The following is a 20,992-nucleotide window of genomic DNA, read 5'->3' on the forward strand; positions in this document are numbered from 1 at the left end:
CCACTCCCTGGGGACATTCTGGAAGAGACAGTTTCTCTTCTAGGCAGCATGGCCCTTCACACAGAGGCTCTGGGAGCCCCTCACAGCCGAGCTGAACACTGATTTATTCATCTTTTATCACCACACCCTTCCCACTGCCCACAGTTGGGGTTTGCGTCACAAGGTTGAGAGAGTTGCTGCAATTGAACCCTGAGTGGGGACCAAATTATTTCCACTTCTCAGGAAGCTTGGAGCCACCTCACATCCATGTTTTCTGCCACACACTCAGGGGAGCTTCAACTACGCAAGGTTTGGCATTTATCCCTGAGGGACAACATTCCCATTTCTATCCAGAGAAGCACTTGTTTATCCCTACCTCATCTTTCTCATCTTTAAGTCAGATTTTTGCACTTGCTTTTAAATCTGATATAAATTATAAACAGCCATGCCTTTTATTCCTATATATACATACGCCATGGAAAATCTAGATTGCTCAAGCCGCCTTCTGCCAACAGAAGTAATGTTGCCTTTCAGCAATGGTTTGCTTTTCTGAAACTTTCAGTCATCTCACCCTTTAGAAGGAACAACTTTAGAGAATAAGACTGGCCCATATGCAACTCCCAGAATTTTCTCAGGAATGTTTCAAAAATCTATTGTTATTCTGGATACTGAGAGAGCTAGTAGTTCCCCTTTATCCAAGGAGGATACATTCCAAGACCCCCAGCAGATGCCTGAAACCACAGATGGTACTGAGCCCAACTGCCATAAACCAGAACATGATTCTGTTCCTGTCGTCCCCTCCACCCCTAAAATTTAATGGCCTTTCCATCTGAACCAAGCACTTACTGTGCACCGTGGCTGGAACTTTTGCACTCTGAGGTGTGACAGCAAAACTTGGATGCATTTCTTTTTCCTTCGTCACAAGCTCATGCATAGAAGATTCATTCTTACCATAGACATTAGGAACCACAGCGCAGGATTTTCTCCTTAGTAAGTCAAGAACTTTCACCTGTTCACTTAAAGGAGTCACTTTGCAGCTTGTCTTTCATATTTCTGAATTACCAGCATCACCACTCTGGCACTCTGGGGCCATTATTAAGTAAAATGAGGGTTCCTTGAAAACAAGGCATGATATCATCAAGATATAATGACAATCTGATGACCAAGACAGCCACTAAGTGGCTAACAGGCAGGTAGTGTAGACAGGGTGGATCTTCTGGACAGGCCGGTAGTGTAGACAGGGTGGATCTGCTGGCCAGGCGGGTAATGCAGACAGGGTGGATCTGCTGGACAAAGGGAGGAGTCACGCCCCAGGTGGGGCTGAATGGGACCACATGAAACTTCATCATGCTACTCAGAATGAAACACGATTTAAAACGTATGAATTGTTTATTTCTGGAATTTTTCATTTAATGTTTTTGGACCACGATTGACTGAGAGTAACTGAAACCTCAGAAGGTAAAACAGTGGATAAGAGTGACTTGCCGACCTTAACAGTTTGCTCTTAGAAACTTTGTGTGGTTGGTTGTCTGATCTGTGACTTCCTTTAATTCACTTCTCTGAGTTCCTTAAAGGTAGGAATCATGTTTTATTCCTCTCATGGCCATATTTCCTTAAAAACTAGTTGGTGAACCATGGAAAATCTAGATTGCTCAAGCCGCCTTCTGCCAACAGAAATAATGTTGCCTTTCAGCATGGTTTGCTTTTCTGAAATTTTCAGTCATCCCACCCTTTAGAAGGAACAACTTTAGAGAATAAGACTGGCCCATATGCAACTCCCAGAATTTTCTCAGGAATGTTTCACAAATCTATTATTATTCTGGATACTGGTGAACAGATGCACGAGTGGCTCAGGCTTTGCCGCTGGCCTTCTCCGTGACTGTGTTTGCAGGGACAAAGCACGGTAGCAAACAACCTCAAAAAACCTCTGTGGCTTGAAAACACAAAGCTTAATCACTTGTCCATGCTTCTCTTCCACTGCAGGCTGGGAGTAGCGCCTGTATCCTCAGGCCCAGGTGAAATAATTTTCCCATCCTGAGCACAGCCAGGCTCACGGCAGAGGGGAGGGCGCGGGAACGTTGCGCGGCTTTTAAAGTTTCTGCCAATAAGGGGCAGAGTCACTTCCATTCCGTTCCATTGGCTGGGCCTGACCACGGGACGACTAGCAGAACCTTTCCATCCAGGAGAAGCAGAGAGTGTCTGGAGGAAGAATACAAACTGTCCCCAACTCCCAGAGTTAATCCTATGAATTCATCAACACGATGATACACTTGCCTCACTGGCTTTTTGTTCCAATAGACAGAATCATAGAGTCTTGTTGTGCTGAGACCTTGTAGGTCATGCAGTCCAGGGATGCAAAATTAGAAGACAATGACGAGTGCAAACCTGAGAGAGGAGGCGAACGGAGTCCGGAGGGTGGGGGCTGCGGGCTGAGCACACGCCCCACTGGGGAGCAGCCTTCTCTGCTGCAGCCAACGTTGCCCTAGAGAAATGAATGCAGGCCCAATGTTGGCAGCTATTCCAATGTGAAAGAAACTAAAAATCCAGACTTTTATGTAACAATATTCTAATATTTACAACATTAATCAACTGGGGGAAAAAAAGGGTCCACAGAAATTTTGCAGCCTGTGAGCCACCCATTTCTACCCAAATTCAGCCCAAACCTCTAACTGCACAAGCTCACACAAATAGAGCAAAGCCAGAAAAAGTATCCAGAACTCCAGATGCACTTCACTACTAACAGGGGCCTCCAACCCTGGTAAGCATCGGAACCACACATCTAAACACTGAGGTGCCCTGCCAGGCCAGTGAAGTGCATGCTGCCCGTGTGTGACCCATTTTTAACCCCTAAAGGCATAATACATCAAATACTGTGAATTCAGTTAATAAGTTGAATTTACACCAGTCCTTCCTGATACAGCTGAATCAGGTCTTTCCCATTATTCACTCCTCAGTATATCACCCCTTCTGTTGAACAGAATTAAGTAAATATTTAAAATTTCTTACCCAGGGGTCAGCAGATTATGATCCACAGGCCAAGCCCAGCCCATCTGCTTTTGTGTATAAAGTTCTCGTGGAACAGAGCTGTGAGCCTGCTGTGTGTGGGCTACGGCTGCCCCTGGACACAGCTGCAGAGCTGATTCCCGCACAGACCTCGGGGCCCACAGAGGGAGGAGCCGTCCCTCCATCATCCCCACTGAGCACCAGCCACCGCAGCCGCTAAAACCTGCGGAACACACTCCATGCCCCTTGTTGGCTTTCTTCACATAAAGTGGATAAAACCGGGTATTTACAGCCTAAAGCAGCCCATGCCAAGGCACTCCTCAGGGACTGAGCCTTTGTCACAGTCCTTGTGACTACAGCACGTCCATAGATGGGAGCTGGCCGAGGGATCCATGTGCCTCCAGCTTCTCAGAGCTGGAAAGAATCCATACTGGAAAAATGTTCCGTCAGTTCTCCTCCTTCTGAGAAAAAAAGACGGGGAGCTACATCAACTTTAAGGGTTACTGTTGCTTGAATGTAAGCATAATAAATATTCAGCATGTCTCCTAAGACCTGGAGCATCATCAGAGACCAAGCTTGGAAAACCACAAAGAATGACGCCCAGTTTCTAAGAGTCATTCCAGGCTTTACAATCAGCCCACAACCACCGAGTCCCAGGAAGCCCAGCCGAGGCCACGGCAGGTCCTGACGCAGCATCAGCCTGAGTCTGAGCCCGGAGGAGCTTCAGCTGCCACAGTCGCTGCGTGTGCTCATGGCTCGGGTGCAGGCCCAGCCACAGCGGACCAAGGGCAGGCTGAGATTTGGCCTGGACTGGTGGGCTGGCTCAAGGAGGGTGGCTTGAAAGAGAATAGAAAGGAAAAGGGAAGAATGCAAGTGTTCAGGTGGTTCCCAGAGCCAGGAAGCAGCCACGTACCACAGAGAGAATTTCGCAGGTGCCACGGCCGTCCTCCAGTCACACCCGCCTCCGAGCTGTGCTGCCCGCTTCCTCCAGGGCCTCAAGGGTCCAGGATGCTGCTTCCTTAAAACGAATAATTTTCCTCCAGAAATCCGGTTCTCTCTCTCCAGGGTTCCAGTCATTCCTGGTGTTCAACTCCTTCAGGCGTGGGGAGGAAATTCCCGCAACAGCATCGCTTCTCGGGCGTGCAGTAAGTCAAACGGACATTTGGCTTGGCACACATTGAGCACTTAATACAATCTACTGGACAAGGAGGAACGCCTGGCTGACTCCAGATCGCAGCCACAAGGGGCTGGTGAACAAAGCTCTGGAGGGTCAGCATCTGCAGCTGGACAACAGGGACCCAGGTGTGGTGAGGCTCCATCCACCCCTCAGCTTCTCTGACAGTCTGACTCCCCCAGCCATCCTTGCCCCCGAGCCTTGCACACAGAGCATCCCTGGGAAGATCCAACCAGCTTCACCGACTTCCTTCCCTGTCCCAGCCCCACAGACACGTAACTGAGAGGGGGACATGCAGAGTGAGCTTCCAGCACGTGGGCACAGGAAGCGTGGACGCCGGCAGGAGAGGAAACTGCGGTGTCACTGCCCACCGGCCGTGGGGGCTGCACCCAGCGTGGCTCACAGGGGTGTCCTTGGTGTCACTGGCTTCCACATTTTATTCTCTCCACGCCAAGCGCACGTGGTGGGACCCGTGAATCTGTGCACACTTTCACTGCCATCATGTAAGCCACTCCGACCAGAACCATTTTTAATTTTTAGAACTATTTTCTAATCTTTTCATAAATTTGAGAGAAAGAAACATTTCAAGCAATTCTTGCTATTAGATAATGGCTAGCATTTATGCAGCACTGGGCCTCACAAAACACTCCATTCACATTGTTTCACTTCACCATCCTAACGGCCTGTGAAGCAGCCATCGCCAGACTTCACTGCGTCCACAACAGCATCTGTTGAAAAACACAGCCGTATGTTATGTGTCACTGAGAAAGAAAATAACACTGCCGTTTAAGCCACAATACGTGGTGACTTGGAGCTGATGAAAAGCAGCATTTCCCACACTTTTCAAAAGAGGAGAGGGAGGTGGCAAGGTCATCCAGAGAGCAGTGGCAGAGCTGGGTTTTCACTTGAGCCTGCAGAGTCTAAATGATGCACAGTGCGCTCTGCAGCTGGTCTCTGACTGCACACAGCAGGCGGACGCAACAGCTTCCCGCTCATGCTCCTGGGATGCTGGACACAACCAGGAACCTGGGGCTAGAAACTGAGTTCCCAGTGTGGGGAGAGGAAAGCCTCCCCTCCTTGCCTCTGGGATCTCCCCTCCCAGCCCATCTCCCCACACGTCCTGCCAAAGCAACGCCCTTCCTTGCAGCATTTCTGGAAGCTGATAGCAGCTACATACCTAGAGGAGCAACAGGAAAAGACTGGGAATCATCTTACTGTCCGAGACAGTGGAATCCATGTTTACAGTCTCCCAGACGGGGTAAAGTGGAAGATGGTCTTCCCAGTTCTCTGAAAGTCAGACTTCCTGGCTGGGTGGGCAGGCCCCGGGCTGCGCTGTCCCTGGACTCCACGTATGGGGAGCGTGATCCACACCATAGCTCAGAACAGCAGGAAGGAGAACCTCAGCAGGAACACGCGTTGCAGGAATCCCACAGCCTAGGCTGGTCGCCGACTCTTGTGTGGGCGCCCGTGCAGGTGTCCTTGTTTCCTGGAGAAAGCGGGCACTGCGTCAGGTGTCCTGGTTGCTAGAAAGGCTCTCCCAGGCTGGTCCTCTGGCATCTGCCGTGCGACTTCCTCCAGCTGATGGAACGTAAACAGAAACCAGCACATCAGCTCCAAGTGGAAGCTTCTGAGCCTGCAAGAGACCTTTGTGTCCACAGCATCTGAGCCCCCCACCTGGGTCCTGGGGGACACCACAGAGCAAAGCCCCCAGGTCAAATTTTATGTACATGTGACAAGAGCAAAAAATAATGTCTTTTCTTTCAAATCACTGAGATTTTCAAGCTGCTTGTCCCCATGGCGTAACCTGCCCTGACTGGACTCACACTCTGCTCTCCTGTGCCAAGCATCAATATGGATTTTTGGTGAAATTTTCCACATCGGCAGGGCAAGCCCCTGCGTGTTTCCTCAAGTGGAGGCAGTGACAGCAAAAGCAAACATTTTGGATCACACACAAATATTTACAAATAAGATATGTTTAATGAGCATGATGCTTCATGCAATAATAGCAGTGGCAAAAATGGCCGACAGCTAAATTATTATTACATTCCCAGTGCTATTCCCAGTGTTTCTCTGTCACTGTATTTGCTGGTTTGCTGAGAGCACTATGAGATTCAGTGTTCCCCAGTGACTTCTCACATCGGCTAATTAATTCAGCAAAGCCCTTATTGGTGACTTCGTATGGCCTAATTGTGGCAATAACTTAGTATGATTAAACTTAATCAAACACCATGTCAGTAAATGACATGATGTCACTCCACCGATGACATTCATGAACGAAATATTAGGGCCCAAATATTCCTATAAGTAACTTTCCAGGACGCTGCTGGTGGTGTGTTCACAAGGTTACATAATCAGGAAATTAATTGCACCACATGCTGCATAATTTGGAGCAAATCATCCACCTGGGACCTCACCAGACTCTCCCCGTCAGCAGCGGCTTCTGCCTGGAGGCTGCAGACGGGAGCACAGAGGCCAGTCGGTCATTCCATCCCCACTTCCTAAAATCCAGCCCTGACTTCTTAATCTCAAGCCCAGTTCTCAGATTCAAGGCCTTCTCTTGCGTTGCTGTTGCCATATTCTAGAACGTTATTTAGACTAACAACTTAGGGCCAAAGACACGGATGATAATATGACCCAAAGAACAATCAATGCCGAGCAGGGGTGCGGGGTGCAAGGAAGGGCCCATCAGGAGCCTGGGCTGAGTGGATTTTCCGATAGGAGCACAAACTTCAATTCTGAGGTTCCTGTTAGCAAAAAAATCATTAAATAAGAGAACACTGAGAGCTATACTTTCACAGCTGAAAAAAATGTTCATTTCTTTAGAGAGACCTTTCCCACAGCCCTAACTGCTGCAGACCCCACTCCCCACCACTTCCACATCTGTAAATCCTGCACACTCAGGTGGACCCTGTCTCCAGACCTTCCCCATGGAGAAGGACGTGTCCTCCTCACTCCAGTGAGAGGCCACCACGCCCGTGGCCAGGCACCGGGGCTGGCATGAGGCTGCCCTGAACACCGGGAACAGCGACTTGACCAGTTCAAATTAGGTCACGATTTTGCACTTTCCAAAGCAGGCCTTCGCTCTGTTTTTCCAGTCCCAAGGGCTTCCTGAAACGTGGGGGCCCTTCTGTCACCCAGGCTTCCACTTCCCTGAAACTCCTCCAGAGGTGGCTCTCGCCTGGGAAAAGGACATCTTCTCCCATTACCTTTTAGCTTGTTACAGCTGGAGAAACTCCCTCAAAAGGCTCTGGACTTGTACCTGCCCCCTGAGAGGCCAGCGGGGAAGGCTCTTCCCTCAGCCCTAAACCTCTGCAGGGCCTCGTCTCCTCCGCAGCTCTCCCGCTGCTCTGATAGGAGAATCACCACTAAGACCCAGCACTGCAGCTCCCGGGAGACTGAAACACAGGCATTCCCATTGTCGGCTTCTAAGGCCTCAGCATTTCTACCTCTATGAGCAACGTATGCACATCGGGAGCCATCTTCACCTCAAATTTCAGATTTGCCCATTTTACTTCCTCCTCACTCTGCCCCAGCTCTGCTCTCCTGCCTCAGTTTCCCAGAGAATGTGGAATCCCCCGAGACCACAGTCACCTCCCCATCCTCTGGACACCATCGCAGTCCCTTCTTCCTGACTCCCCACAGGGCTGCCTTTTCTGCCCTACTTTCTCAACACGAAGCGGGAGAAGGAGGCAGGCAGCTTCAGACAGTGAGAAAGAGACAGACGCGAGCCGCAAGCACCTCTTGATGCCCAAGATGGGACGCTGTTCTTTCCTCTTTTAAGTGGGAGCCACTCACCACTATCTCTCCTGCAGGTCTTCTGGGGGGCCCTGGCCCTGCTCCCTGAGGAACCCGCAGTGCGGAGGGAGAGAGACCCAGAGAGGTAGAGACAGAGAGAGAGGGAGGCAGAGACAGGGATGGAGAGAGAGACAGAGACAGGCAGGGACAGAGAGAGGGAGGAGAGAGATGAGGACATAGAGACAGAGACAGGGACAGAGGGAGAGACAGAGATGGGGACAGAGACAAGAACAGAGAGAGGGGGGAGGCAGAGACAGGGACAGAGAGAGACCGAAAGAGAGGCAGAGAGAGATAGAGGGGACAGCGAGCTTTGAGCTCACACCACCCACTGGTGCATATGGAAGATCAGAGGGACACAGAGAGCCTGAGGGGCGGCTGCGTTTACCAACTAGAAGACGAATCTGCTAGTGAATACAGAGGAAAGCATAAATGTTCAGGCTTGCACACACCTTATGACTCAGAAATTCCTATTCCTAGATATTTACGCTAGAAAATCTCTTGCGAATGTTCACTGAGAGACAAGTGCAAACATGTCCCTATCAGCACTGGTTGAACTAAACACAGCAGCATGGTGGAATCTCAGAAATGCTAAAATATTGTACAGATATGGAAACTATTTTTTAAATGAAGGACTACTTTTTTTAATGCCGGAGAGTGGCCACATCTCCCAGGGAAGCAGGAACGCAGGGCCAGGAGGAGCCGCAGCAGCTTCAGAGGCCGGTGGGGGGGGGGTTCCATAGATTAAGAGGAATGGCCTCTCCACAGGGCCTTATTTCATCAGTAAATTTCAAAGCTTCCATATACTATTATGTATGTTCCATATTTGCCACATTTTCTGAATAAAAAGTAAAGATTATTTTCCTATCTTAATATCACCAATACCTTAAATTGAGGTAACATTCTCCTGAGCCCAGTGCGCTGTCCAGTCACTGAGTGACGATAGGAAGCAGCTTTCCCCAGCAGCCACGGAGGCCCCAGTGAGGGCAGGCAGGAGGGCACATCCAGGGTCCCTGACAACCAAGTCGGTGCTCTTCTAATCAGAAGCCTGTGGGATCTTTGTGGTCTTCCAGCAGCTGCTACTGCACAGAAGCTATCCAACGGCCACCCCAGGACTCACCAGCCTCCTTTGGGAGGTGTAGGTCTCCAGAAAATTTAGACTTGGAGTCTGATCTTCACCAGCAACCAGACCACCGATGCTGGGACCCCACATGGGACTGGGACTTTACACCCAGAAAGTCACCAAGTTCCAAGGAAATCACCAGGTTTACTTTGCAAAATTGAACCCAGATCCATCCAAAGGTGGTTTATAGAGCACAGATCTCCTGGATTAATCCAGTTGGCCATGGTCTCTTGAACTCCAATATCTCAGTGGCTGAGCAAAGCAAGGCCGTATCTGTTGCCCACATAGCACACTGATGACTACAGTCACCACACGTCTTCTCGTGCCAGGGCCTGGGCTCCAGGAGCGGCTCCCATCCAGAAAGCGCCATTCTTGCACAGAGCGAGCAAGAGTCAGTCACGAAATGGATTTTAACTGGTTTGCTGAGCTTTGGCACATACGTGTCTGTGCATGTCATATGGTGAGAGCAAGTCTGTGGCCAGCTGACCATCACAGGGGCAGAACGTGATGGTCCCCGCAAGGGACACATTGGGGAGGTGGGCCCTTCCCCGATGGAAACCAAGTAGTTGGATTTAATAACACAACTATCGCATGCTCACACCCTAACTCTCTTCTCTTAGTGTTTGGACTAACTTTAAATTTTTCAAAAAAATTTTAATTAAACAAAATGTCTTTGAGATAGGGTGTCACTATGTTGTCCAGGCTGGTTTGGAACTCTTGAGTTGACACAGTCCTCCCACCTCCACTGGGACTATGGGTGCATGCCACCGTGCCCAGCTGATTTTAACTTTGATCATGCATGAGACCCACTGGTGTTGAGAACCTTCCATAGAACTGACACCTGTGGGATTCCATGGACTACAAACCTGGCAGCAGAGTTCTAACCACCTGGACTCAAATCCAGCACCAGCACTTGCCAGTTGAGGCTGATCTTTCATAGCTAAGACCAACTGTACTCAGGAACTGAGCAAAACAGGTGGTTGTGATTGTACTAAGGGACCAGTAGGTTTCCTTACATGTGAACGTTCAGCTTTTCCACTTCCAGCTTTTCCTGTCTTTGTCTGCAGAGCTCCTGGGGCTCTTGCTGGCACTGTCCTCCCTTTAGACTGTACTGTCTTCATTTGTCGCTCCCGAGGAGATGTTCAGACACGCAGCTGGCTTCCCTCTGAAAGACCTTATTAAATAAACACCTTTCTCCCCTACAGTGCAGCCCTGGGAGGTTTTGTCAGGACGGTCAGCTAATTGGCAGGTTCTGTTTCCGTGGGGGGAGATGCAACATTTAAGAGGATTACACGAGGTTTGTTTAAGTCTCTTGTATATACGGCTCAAATAAGCCGTTGTGTTTGCTTTAGACTTCACAAGATCCTTCTTGCGTGTTTAAGCAGATGATAGTCCAATAGGTAGTTTCAGCTGCCAGCTGCTTCCTGCATTTAAACCCCAGCCTCACGGAGTTTATTTATAGAGGACGTTTTCTAAACCAATGAAGCACATCCCTGAATGTACAAGAGAAAAGTGATGCTTGCTTTTGGTCTGCAGCTATGTGCAGCCAATGTCCTCTCCATGAGCTGTGCCACAGGACAAGTTTCCCGGCAAACACCACACCCCGGGATATGGCAGGATTCATGCCGACTAATGGAAAACACACCAGATGCTGGAAAGAGATAAAGGAGAGCGTTACTGCAATACTGCATACAAGAAAGGCCATAGATGAGAAAACACAAACCCAGTGTTGTCCCCTCGAAGACACTGGAGCCCGGGACACAGAGCTCGAAAAGCCTCCTTGGGGTCACGCTGGAAGATCCTCAACTCCGGGACGTGGCGTCGAGGAGAGAAAAGAGGTGAGAGAAAGGTCCTTGGAGACCAGCCCAGCAACGAGGGCACAAAGGATGGTCCCAAATAGATACGTGACACACGCACATCGACGACACATGCATGACACACATGTGACATGTACACAACACATGCATGCGTATTACATATATGACACATGTCTGTGACATGCACACATAACACCTGGATCCTGGGGCACATGCATTATGTGACACACACAGGTATGGGACACATGTAAAATGTAGCATATATTATACTATAATATATGATAAATATGAACAAAGTTTCTGAAATAGATCAAATGTTTGATCTTTCCACACAGAGTAGACACAGTCCCAACAGGGCTGCATCGAGTCTGGCTCTCTCTCTGGCTGCTAAGCGGCACTGGGGCCATCAGTAAGGCGGCCGGTTCAGGTCCAGGCCTGTCCTTAATGAAAGATGAGGCAGAGCAGCCCAGGGTGCCTCCGGCACTGAGATGCCGGGTGTGACCCACAGGACTGCGTGCAGGGCTGAGTGAAGCTGCTCAGAAGCAGATTCCGCCTGGTTGGGAAGCAGCCTGGGCTGCCCCCAGGGGCCGGAGACCGCTCTCTAGCCCCCAGGCTGCCTCCCTGGTGCTGGCCTCAAAGAGGACTTTCTCCTACCACGTCCATGTCGCAGCTCTCGCTTCAGACCTGCCCTTGAAGACCCTGGGCAGCTCTGCCCAGGGTCCAGGTGCCTCAGACCCTTCGTTCTTGGGCACAAGTGCAGGCCTTACTCCTTTTCCTGCACCCAGGCTTGGTCCCCGCCCAGCCTCTGGCCTGAGGACACTACATACACAGAGCACAGTCTATGTGGAGGCCAGAAAGTGGAGGTCAAACACGTGTTTACTAATTATTTGGATTTATTTCTTATTCTTCCTATTTATTTATTTAGAGAGAGGATCTCATTCTGTTGCCCAGGCCGGAGTGCATTCATTGGTGATCATGGCTCACTGCACCCTTCACCTCCCAGGCTCAAGCAATTCTCCCACCTCAGCCTCCTAAGTAACCGAGACCACAAGCATGCACCACCGCACCTGGCTATTTTTTAAATTTTGTAGAGATGGGGTCTCGTCGTGTTGCCAAGGCTGGTCTCTAACCTCTGGGCTCAAGCAATCCCCCCACCTAGACCTCCCAAAGTTCTGGGGTTGCAGGAGTGAGCAACTGCACCTGACCACAGTTTTCTTTGTTAGCAGTCAAAATAAAAAAGAAGAGGAGGAAAGAACATGTTCAGCTGTAATTCCTAGGAAAAAATATGTTTGGGCCAGGCACAGTGGCTCACGCCCATAATCCCAGCACTTTGGGAGGCTGAGGCGGGCAGATCACGAGGTCAGCAGATCGAGACCATCCTGGCTAATACGGTGAAACCCCGTCTCTACTAAAAATACAAAAAAATTAGCCAGGCATGGTGGCGGGTGCCTGTAGTCCCGGCTACTCGGGAGGCTGAGGCAGGGGAATCGCTTGAACCTGGGAGGCAGAGGTTGCAGTGAGCCAAGATTGCACCATTGCACTCCAGCCTGGGCGACAGAGTGAGACTCCATCTCAAGAAAAAAAAAAAGAAAAGAAAAAATATGTTTGGTTTCATTATGATACTTCTTGAACAAAGAAGATCCGAAAAAAAAGAAAAGGAAAAGTCACCCGAAGTAAATTAAAAGAACAAAACGACAACTCAGGAGGCTGGGAGGAAAAGCCGTGTTTGGAAAACACAGGAAACTGTGAGCCTTTTCTGCTGCGTCTGCCGGATCCTACCCAAGCTCTGGTGTGGGACGCGTCCACGCAGAGGCCCTTCTACGTGGTTGAGTTTAGAGACATCGGAAGACCCAGATACACAGAGCACGCCTGAACATAAACACAGATTCTTGCATTTGAAACAGAACACTGAAAATGAAACTTAGCAGAAAACCAAACGTATCAACGTCCTTTGAGAAAGAATAAGCCCAGGGTGTTGAGGAGAGCTGGGCCAGCCTCAGACTCAGCCTCCCTCCCTGGAGCCCAAGACATCCACTTCTGTGCGGTCCCGAGGGAAGCGGGTGTGGTCCTCTTCTAGCTAGCCACGTTTTCCTTTAAGTAAAAAGGCAACTGACAATCTTTCTCAAGTCATCAAAAACTCAAGGAAAATCTATCCAAACCATAACGACAAAAATCAACCAAAGAAATAAGCCAAGAACAAGGGTGGCAAAGTTAAAATTTACTTCAACAGGCTGGGCGCAGTGGCTCACACTTGTAATCCTAGCACTTTGGGAGGCCGAGACAGATGGATCACCTGAGGGTGGGAGTTTGAGCCCAGCCTGACCAACATGGAGAAACCCTGTCTCTACTAAAAATACAAAATTAGCCGGGCATGGTGGCCCATGCCTGTAATCCCAGCTACTTGGAAGGCTGAGGCAGGAGAATCACTTGAACCCGAGAGGCAGAGGTTGCGGTGAGCCGAGATCGAGCCATTGCACTCCAGCCTGGGCAACAAGAGCGAAACTCCGTCTCAAAAAAAAAAAAAAAAAAAATCACTTCAACAGAGAAACTAAGACTCAACCAATGTGAGCATTATAAATAAAGAGAATGTAAATGTTATGAAGTTGAAACATTAAGTTGGAGTTTTCTGAAGAGAAAGCTTTTTCAGGGCCCATACCTCTCCTGCCTTTATAGATTTTCTTTTCCTCGAGCTATCAAAAGATGCCTTTGTCCTTGAGGTCCGGTTACAAGTCAAGGTATTTGACGATATCGATCTTTATCACTTTTTTTCTTGGAATAGAAGATAAACAGGTACAAATGTTTCATTTTTTTAAAGATGCTTTGTGTTCTCAGATCTTTGATTTTTTTTATTTCTTCAGTCCTCTTTAAGAGCACCAACTGCTCCCATGCTATTTCCCGTCGTCTCCACAGCTACCATCTTCTCTGAGGTCACTAAAGTCACATTGCTGTTTTTCGTGTCATCCTGTGTGACTTCCTCAGATCTGTTCCACGCGTCGGGCTTCTCTGTCAGCTAATGTCTGTTTACATCTGGAAGGTTTTCCTCTTGCATTTATTTCCTGAGCCATCATAGCTCATTCTTCCCTCACTCCACAACCTGCCCCTGGGCCCTTACACCCTTCGGTTCTTTTCCCTAGGAGGGCTTAACTGGACTCTTACTTTGGAGCGATTTTGTTGTTTCTTTGGATGTCTTCCTTCTTTGCCCTTTTCAGTTTTGATTTTTGTTTGTTTGTTTGTTTTTTGAGATGGAGTCTCAGTCTGTCACCAGGCTGGAGCGTAGTGGCGCAATCTCAGCTCACTGCAACCTCCGCCTTCCGGGTTCAAGCGATTCTCCTGCCTCTGCCTCTTGAGCTGGGGCTACAGGTGCGTGCCACCACGTCCGGCTAATTTTTTGTATTTTTAGTAGAGACGGGGTTTCACCATATTAACCAGGATGGTCTTGATCTCCTCACCTTGTGATCGCACCTCAGCCTCCCAGAGTGCTGGGATTACAGGCATGAGCCACCGTGTCCAGCCTTGAAACATTTTAAAGACAAAAAAAAGTACAAATAATTTTATAAAACAGTCATATTCCCACAACCAGAATTAACAAAATATTTTGTCACGTTGGTTTCTAGTCCTTTGGAAAGGACTCCGGCGAGGTGGATCCTTAAAACAACACAGTTGCAGCCTCTCCCACCCAGGACGGCCAGTTTGAGGTATTTGGTTTGTATTTTTATATTACTGTGTTTTAAGTTTCACATATCCATATATTTGCATTTATCCGTGACATAAACCTGTCTTTTGAGCATGTTACTGACATAACGGGCACTGCCCTGCATTGATGACTCTGCTCCTTCCTCTTCTCACAGTGCTGGTTATCACAAAACCCATTTAGTCTATTTCATTCTACTAGTTTTTGGCTGTTCACACCTAGGCTTCTATTTATCTAAAGTATCCTTTTGAGGGTGGAATGAGGCAGGAACCCTGTTCCCCAGATGGAAGCCCAGTCCCCGGGCTGTGTGCTGGGTGCCTTGTTCCCCGACTTGGGAAGCCGCCTCCATCAAGTCACAGACTCCCACATGAGAGTCTGTCTCTGAGCTCTGCACTTTTCTGCTGACCTATTAACGCCACACTGTTTTCATTACCATACCTTTGTATATATTTGCTTTCTCCTCCAATTTGGCTTTTTTTTTCCAGAAAAAATGTTTTAACTTTTTTCTCCTCAAACCTTTTAAACATTATGTTATTTTTTAAAATGTTAAAAAACAAAAGTAGATGGGATAGAAGAGTGAGCTCCTATGTGTCTGTCCTCAGCATCAAAAAATCACCAAATCAGGCCCAATTTCATTGCCTCTGCTCCCCCACCAGCCTCTCCTCCTCCCCCAGACTCTTTTAAAACCAATTACAGGCACTACACCATGTCATCTGTGAGCATTTCTGAAGGTATTTATTCACATATATTCTTCCACATGTGCTCTAGAATCAGTTTGTTAAAGTGCCCATATATTTTGATGAATCTTGATGGAATGTTCACTGAATGCTAAGATGTTGGAGAATTTAATATTATACAAATATTCCTGTCCGAAACACTGGTGCTTCTCCTCCTCAAATTCTTCCTTCGTGCCTTTCAATAACATGTTTGTAGTTCTCTCCAGGAAGGTCTTGCACATATTTTTGGATTTTGCTCAACCCTGACTGTCATAGATTTTACTGTGGCCATGAATGGCCCACGTTTAGGGTTCTATTCCCCATCTGGTGATTGCCAGAGTAAATAAATGCTAAGAACTCCCAGTATGGCTCTTGTTCTCTGCAATCTTGCCAAAATCTTGTATTGATGTCAGTAATTTATTCATAGATTCTCTTGAATTCTATATGTATAGAATCATAGCATCTGCAAGAAAATCAATCTTTTGCTTTACTTTTTTATTCTTATAGTTATTCGGTTTTGTTTGTTTGTTTGTAATTTTGAATTGTATTGCAATGGCTTGGGATTTCGATGTGTTGCTGAATAAGAGCAGTGATCATTGGCAGCATTTTTGTGTTCTTGATATTTATGGGCAGTGTATGCTTTCCATCTGCCTAGTGTCTTTTTCCTGCCTAAGTGTTTGATTTTTCCTGGTGTCTCTGCGTAGCCCTGTGCTGTTTCTGGCTGGTGCCGTTCCTCAGTTTCCTGGTGTCTCTGCGTAGCCCTGTGCCGTTCCTGGCTGTGTCGTTCCTCTGGGGAAGGAGGCAGCTCTGCTGAACCAGCTACATGCCTAGGCCCGGCAGGAGGCAGGGCGAGGGAGTGAGCTGCGGAAAGAACACATTGACCTGGGCTTGCTCCCCTGAACACCTTCAACACTCTTACCCGCTTCTTTCACTCCATTCTCCTCTTCTAAGCTTTCCTGGGTCACCAGTGGGTGGAGGCGGCCTCTCGCTCCTGTCCACCTCGTCACAGACCGAAACCCTGATCACGAACAATGGAAACTGTTCATGGACTCAGGCGCATTCTCACTTCCCGCATCTCCATTCCTCCTTCCCAGCAGCCCTCAGCTGCGGTGCCCATCTGCACCCAACACTGGGGCAGAACCTGGCTTTGGGGCAACAAGTACTCCACAGAGTAGGTCAGTGGGGTGGGGCATTCAGGCAGAGTGACACAGGGGTTTGTCCCAAACTTCACCTCTGGTTGGGGGTTCCTGGGAATCGCACAAAGGTTGGGCCTGGCAGGGATCGGGCGGCAGGACTCTGCCCTGGCTGGGCCTGTTTCTGTCCACCTGCTCTTTCCCTTCCCTGCCCAGCTCGTTGCTGAGTCTGTGGACATGAGATGCCCCAGGGACAGAGAGCTTGGACGTGGGGTGGCCTGTGACCCTGGGGACTTAGGGAGCCTGCTTGCATCACACCGTATCTCCTCTCTGCCCTGCGCCTAGCACTGAGCTGCCTTTCAAGGCTGAAAATGTGGGCTCTGTTTTCCATCTGTCTGCATCATTTATGTTGAGAAGCTCCCAGTCGTCTGATTTTCCGTGTTATCACCTCAGGACATTTAAACAATTAACGGTTTAGCAGCAGGAAGATAACTGCCACATACACAGTCAGTGTCCTGGTTAGAAAACAAGCAATCAGAGAAAATATGTTTTGAAAAGAATTAGTGGGCGGGCTGAGCTTCCTATCTTTCACCTGGTAGATTAATGATTGTATGTCAACACAGCGACAGGCTAACATTTTCAAATAGAAAGACGTGATTAAATCTCTCTTTTGATGTTTTCTGCAAATTGCTTCTCTAAGCTCTGCTTCCAAAGGGCGGCTCTCCAATTAGAGTCAGATTATTATTACGAGGTTAGCGATCACTCCTGCTCCCGTAGCTGACTCATTCTTTAACATGCTAATTAGCAAATACATCCAGTGCCTTGTATCATATTTGACCTTCAGCGTTCTTTTCTAACTGGAATCATTTCATGCCATTCCAATGAAATGGAGACATTGTTCTGAAGTTTCTGACCCCTCCCTTCAAAGGGCCCCATGATCTGCCACGAAGCCCGGGAAGATCAGCCACTCACACACCCCTCTCCGGATCATTCTTTTCCAGAGGTCAATGACTTAATAAGTTCACTTTTGTTCGGCAAGTTTACCGTTGCTCCTCTTAAAGTGATAGCTTGTGTGTTCGTGACAATTTGGTATTGTTACTGAAGTGGACCTCACACTGGGGTCAAGAATTCCTAAATTGCTACCTAATGGTCACTGTGAAGAGAGGATGCTGTACCGACCACGGCTGCATCCCACGGGGTCTGGAGAGGACCAGAGGCCTGGGCCCCACCAGGTCACGGAGTTGGTCACGAATTCCCCTTCTCCTTTCTCTCCTTACTTCACGTAGGTATATTCTTTCTAAAAAGATTAAATGGCATCTTATAAAATTGATATACCTGCTTCTCGCTCTTTCAGCTGCCAGAGGCTCCAAGGCCCTTGGTCCTGGCTAGGCCCCTCCATGGTCACAGCAGTGATGGCCTCGTCCTTCCCACACAAGGGCCCCAAGGGTAACCCTGGATAACTCCCACCCAAGGGCCCTGCCTGGAGCCTGAGTCCACCTGCAGCTGGGTGTCCTTTCCCTCATCCAACACACTCAGTCTCTGGGGGTCAGGGTTTGTGCATCTCTGGGTGGTTGCTCCACCAGCCCCAGCAGGGCGCCGTGGGCGCGTGGGTCCTGTGCCAGCATCTGCCTGGCTGTCACCATGGGCATCTGCCTGAAGGCAGCAGTTCCCCGCCTTCCTGCCTGCTGTGAATCTCGTTTCTGCTCCCTGGTTTCTGCCTGGCTCCCACGGAAAAGATGGTCGCATTCTCTGCTTCTCTCCACTGTCTGCCCTGCTCCTGTAAGCACGGCCATTCCTGTCAAGTGCCTCTCAACCTCAGAGTTCATGCAACGCTTGAGGTGAACAAACAGCCCAGGCCTTTCCATCTGGAGCAGGTTTGCAAATTCTCATAGCCCCCATAATTGTCGCTCCGGAGTGGGTTTGCAGACTCTCATAGCCCCCATACTTGTCGCTCTCAGCAGCTATCTCAGAACCTGTTATTTATTAGCCAAGTGATGTGATTGGTCTCTCTTCTCATTAGATCATGACCTCTATGGGGACATGAACCTGTTTATTCCCACACTGAAGCTTCAACCCAGGGCCTACGCTTAGGAAATACTTGACATTTGTTGAGTTTGTGAACAGACGAACACATCCCCCATTAAATGAAGCTGAGTGAAGTGGAGGCTTAGAGGAGATGGTGACAGCAGGAGATGCAGCCGTGGGAGCAGATTCTCCCTCTCAGTGACATCACCAGTGCAGCAGCTGACCGGCGGCTGACTGTGTGTCGGGGTCAATTGGGCAGCTTCGGTCTGTCCCTCTGCAGAGATGGCTCATGGTGCAGATGTGCAGCGAGCAGACCTGGCTCTCCTGCAGGCCAGTCCTCGCCCACCTGTGCCTCAGTTTCCTCTTTGGTAAAACAGGGACAAGGCAGTCCTCGTCTCGTAGCAATGTGGGAGTGGCTGAGGGAGCTGTGAGCATTTTTCCCTGGACTTAGGACAGGGTCTGGTGCACCCTTTGAGACTGGGCCACCCTTTAAGGTCCAGCACCCCAGTGACTCCAGCAGCATCAACTGTGCTCCACTCACACAAAGATGCTCTAGACTATAGACACACCATTGCTTTCATGGAACCAAGAGAGGAAAAACATTTCCAATTAAACTATGACAAGCCATGTAACTAAGATACATTCTGATTCCTGAAATGTGAGGCTGTGAACACCATTTGTGCCCCAGCATCTCTAAGACACCAGTGTCCCAAGGGAAGACACTGAGGACCATGACGGGGCAGTGCCCAGAGGGACACGATGGCTGAGCGGGCTGCTGGGGGCCAGCTGCCAAGCCAGGTGGGTTAGAGCCCAGGTCCCATACCACCTCCCCGCCCAGGAGCTGGCGGAATGCGCCTTCGCGTTGTTTTTGCTGTGGCTCCTGACTCTGCCAGCATGAAACACATTTATCTCAAAATTTCTCACAAACACATACTTGATATTATTGTACTCAGAATATTTACTGGGAAAGGGCATAAGGACAAAAAGGCAGTTTGTTTAGTAACATTTTACTGAATTTGTATTTAATTCATCACAAAAGCATCTAAGCACCTTGGTGGACCCAAAACCACACCTGGAGACATGTCAGTCTCAGACCACAGTTGCTAGATGGGCCATTATGACAACTCAACATGTTCCCAGGGGTCCCAAGACCACAGCCTGGTACTCTGTGCTCCAAAATGAGGTTTACGGCCCTTAGTCAGGTCTGCAAGTTCTTAGCTTCTAGAGCAGCCTCCAAGATGGGAGCTCATTTAGAACAGCCCCATACACCCTTGAGCACCCCAACTCTGAGCCTCCCCAGCAGCCAGGTGTTGTCCTGCTGTGCAAAAACACCTGATTGTTTTTAAGCTGGTGGCAACACGCTTCCCTGTCATTGACCCTCATTGTGCCTGTAAAGCTGTGCTACACAATTCAGTTCTATGTTGTTGTGGGATTCGCTAAGAACCCTGCTGCAAGGTGGGTTGTTGCCCCCGAGGCACCTTCTTCAGAAGCCTGGATTTCTATCTATTAGTTCGTTTTCAAGGGTGGAATGGCTGCATGCATTTCCCACTCGTGCACCCTGCCCACGGTAGATCAGAAGGAAGATTAGTAGGAAGGAGTTTGCAGCAAAAGAAATGTTTTTCCAAATCTCTAAGCAGGCTATAGACTGTCCTAGCCTTATCTCACAGCCAGTAATGAATTAATCAAAACGCAGAGAGCTGCTTCTGCAGGAGGGATGAGCACTGCTAAGAAGCTGCTGATAACATCCATCAGGTGATCCTCTTGTTTTTTTAAAACATATATTTTGTCTCTATTGGATTATTTTCTTTCTCTCAGGGACATTGCAGCAGTGTATGCCCAGATCAGCATGAGAATGCCCAGATGCTCCAGGGTCCAGCACAACGACCACACCCAGGCCGTCTGTTACCTGAGGTGAGCACTGGTGAAGGGGAATGAGGAAGGACCTGCTGCAGGGTAGGCAGCGCGGAGGGAAGGGCTCGAAGGGGCCGCGGGTCTGCTTTCTCGGGGAGGGACCATGGGTGCAGGCGACAGACACACCTGAGCACTCGGGGAATCATCTTCGTGACTTCTCGGCTCCGGGCTCCAGGGTCCAGTCCAGCTCCCATCCACATGGAAGGAAAAGGATGAACAAACTGAAGATCAACAACTCTTCTTCACCCATCAGAGAACTGAGTCACCAGGCAAAGCATGGCCCCCAAATCTGGAGACACAGACAAGTGGGTTCCGAGAACCTCAGCTGACAGGAGCAGAACCTCTGCGGGGCCAGTGCCAGGGACTTGAGCTGCCCCTCATGAATTTCTGGAGATGCCACCTGGACAAGTGAGAGAAAAACTCCAGGGGAACCCAGTCATGGGGGACCTGCACTTGGTGAATTTTATCTCCGAGAGCTCGACCAGGTTCCCACAGTGGAGAGGAAAAATCGGCCGGGCGCGGTGGCTCACGCCTGTAATCCCAGCACTTTGAGAGGCCGAAGCAGGCCAATTGCCTGAGCTCAGGAGTTTGAGTCCACCCGGGGCAACATGGTGAAACCTCGTCTCTA

General features: G+C 49.2%; 1 protein-coding gene across 1 annotated transcript; it reads right to left on the reverse strand.

Annotated features, from left to right (window-relative positions):
* Positions 1-3,000: 3,000 nt before the first annotated feature.
* On the reverse strand, positions 3,001-3,678 carry LOC100443751 (protein FAM87A-like). The gene is given in 1 exon segment (XM_009243491.4): positions 3,001-3,678. A coding segment is annotated over 1 exon segment (480 nt). The 3' UTR covers positions 3,001-3,198.
* Positions 3,679-20,992: the final 17,314 nt, after the last annotated feature.

Source organism: Pongo abelii, chromosome 7 (genome assembly GCF_028885655.2).
Source record: "Pongo abelii isolate AG06213 chromosome 7, NHGRI_mPonAbe1-v2.0_pri, whole genome shotgun sequence".
NCBI lineage: Eukaryota > Metazoa > Chordata > Mammalia > Primates > Hominidae > Pongo > Pongo abelii.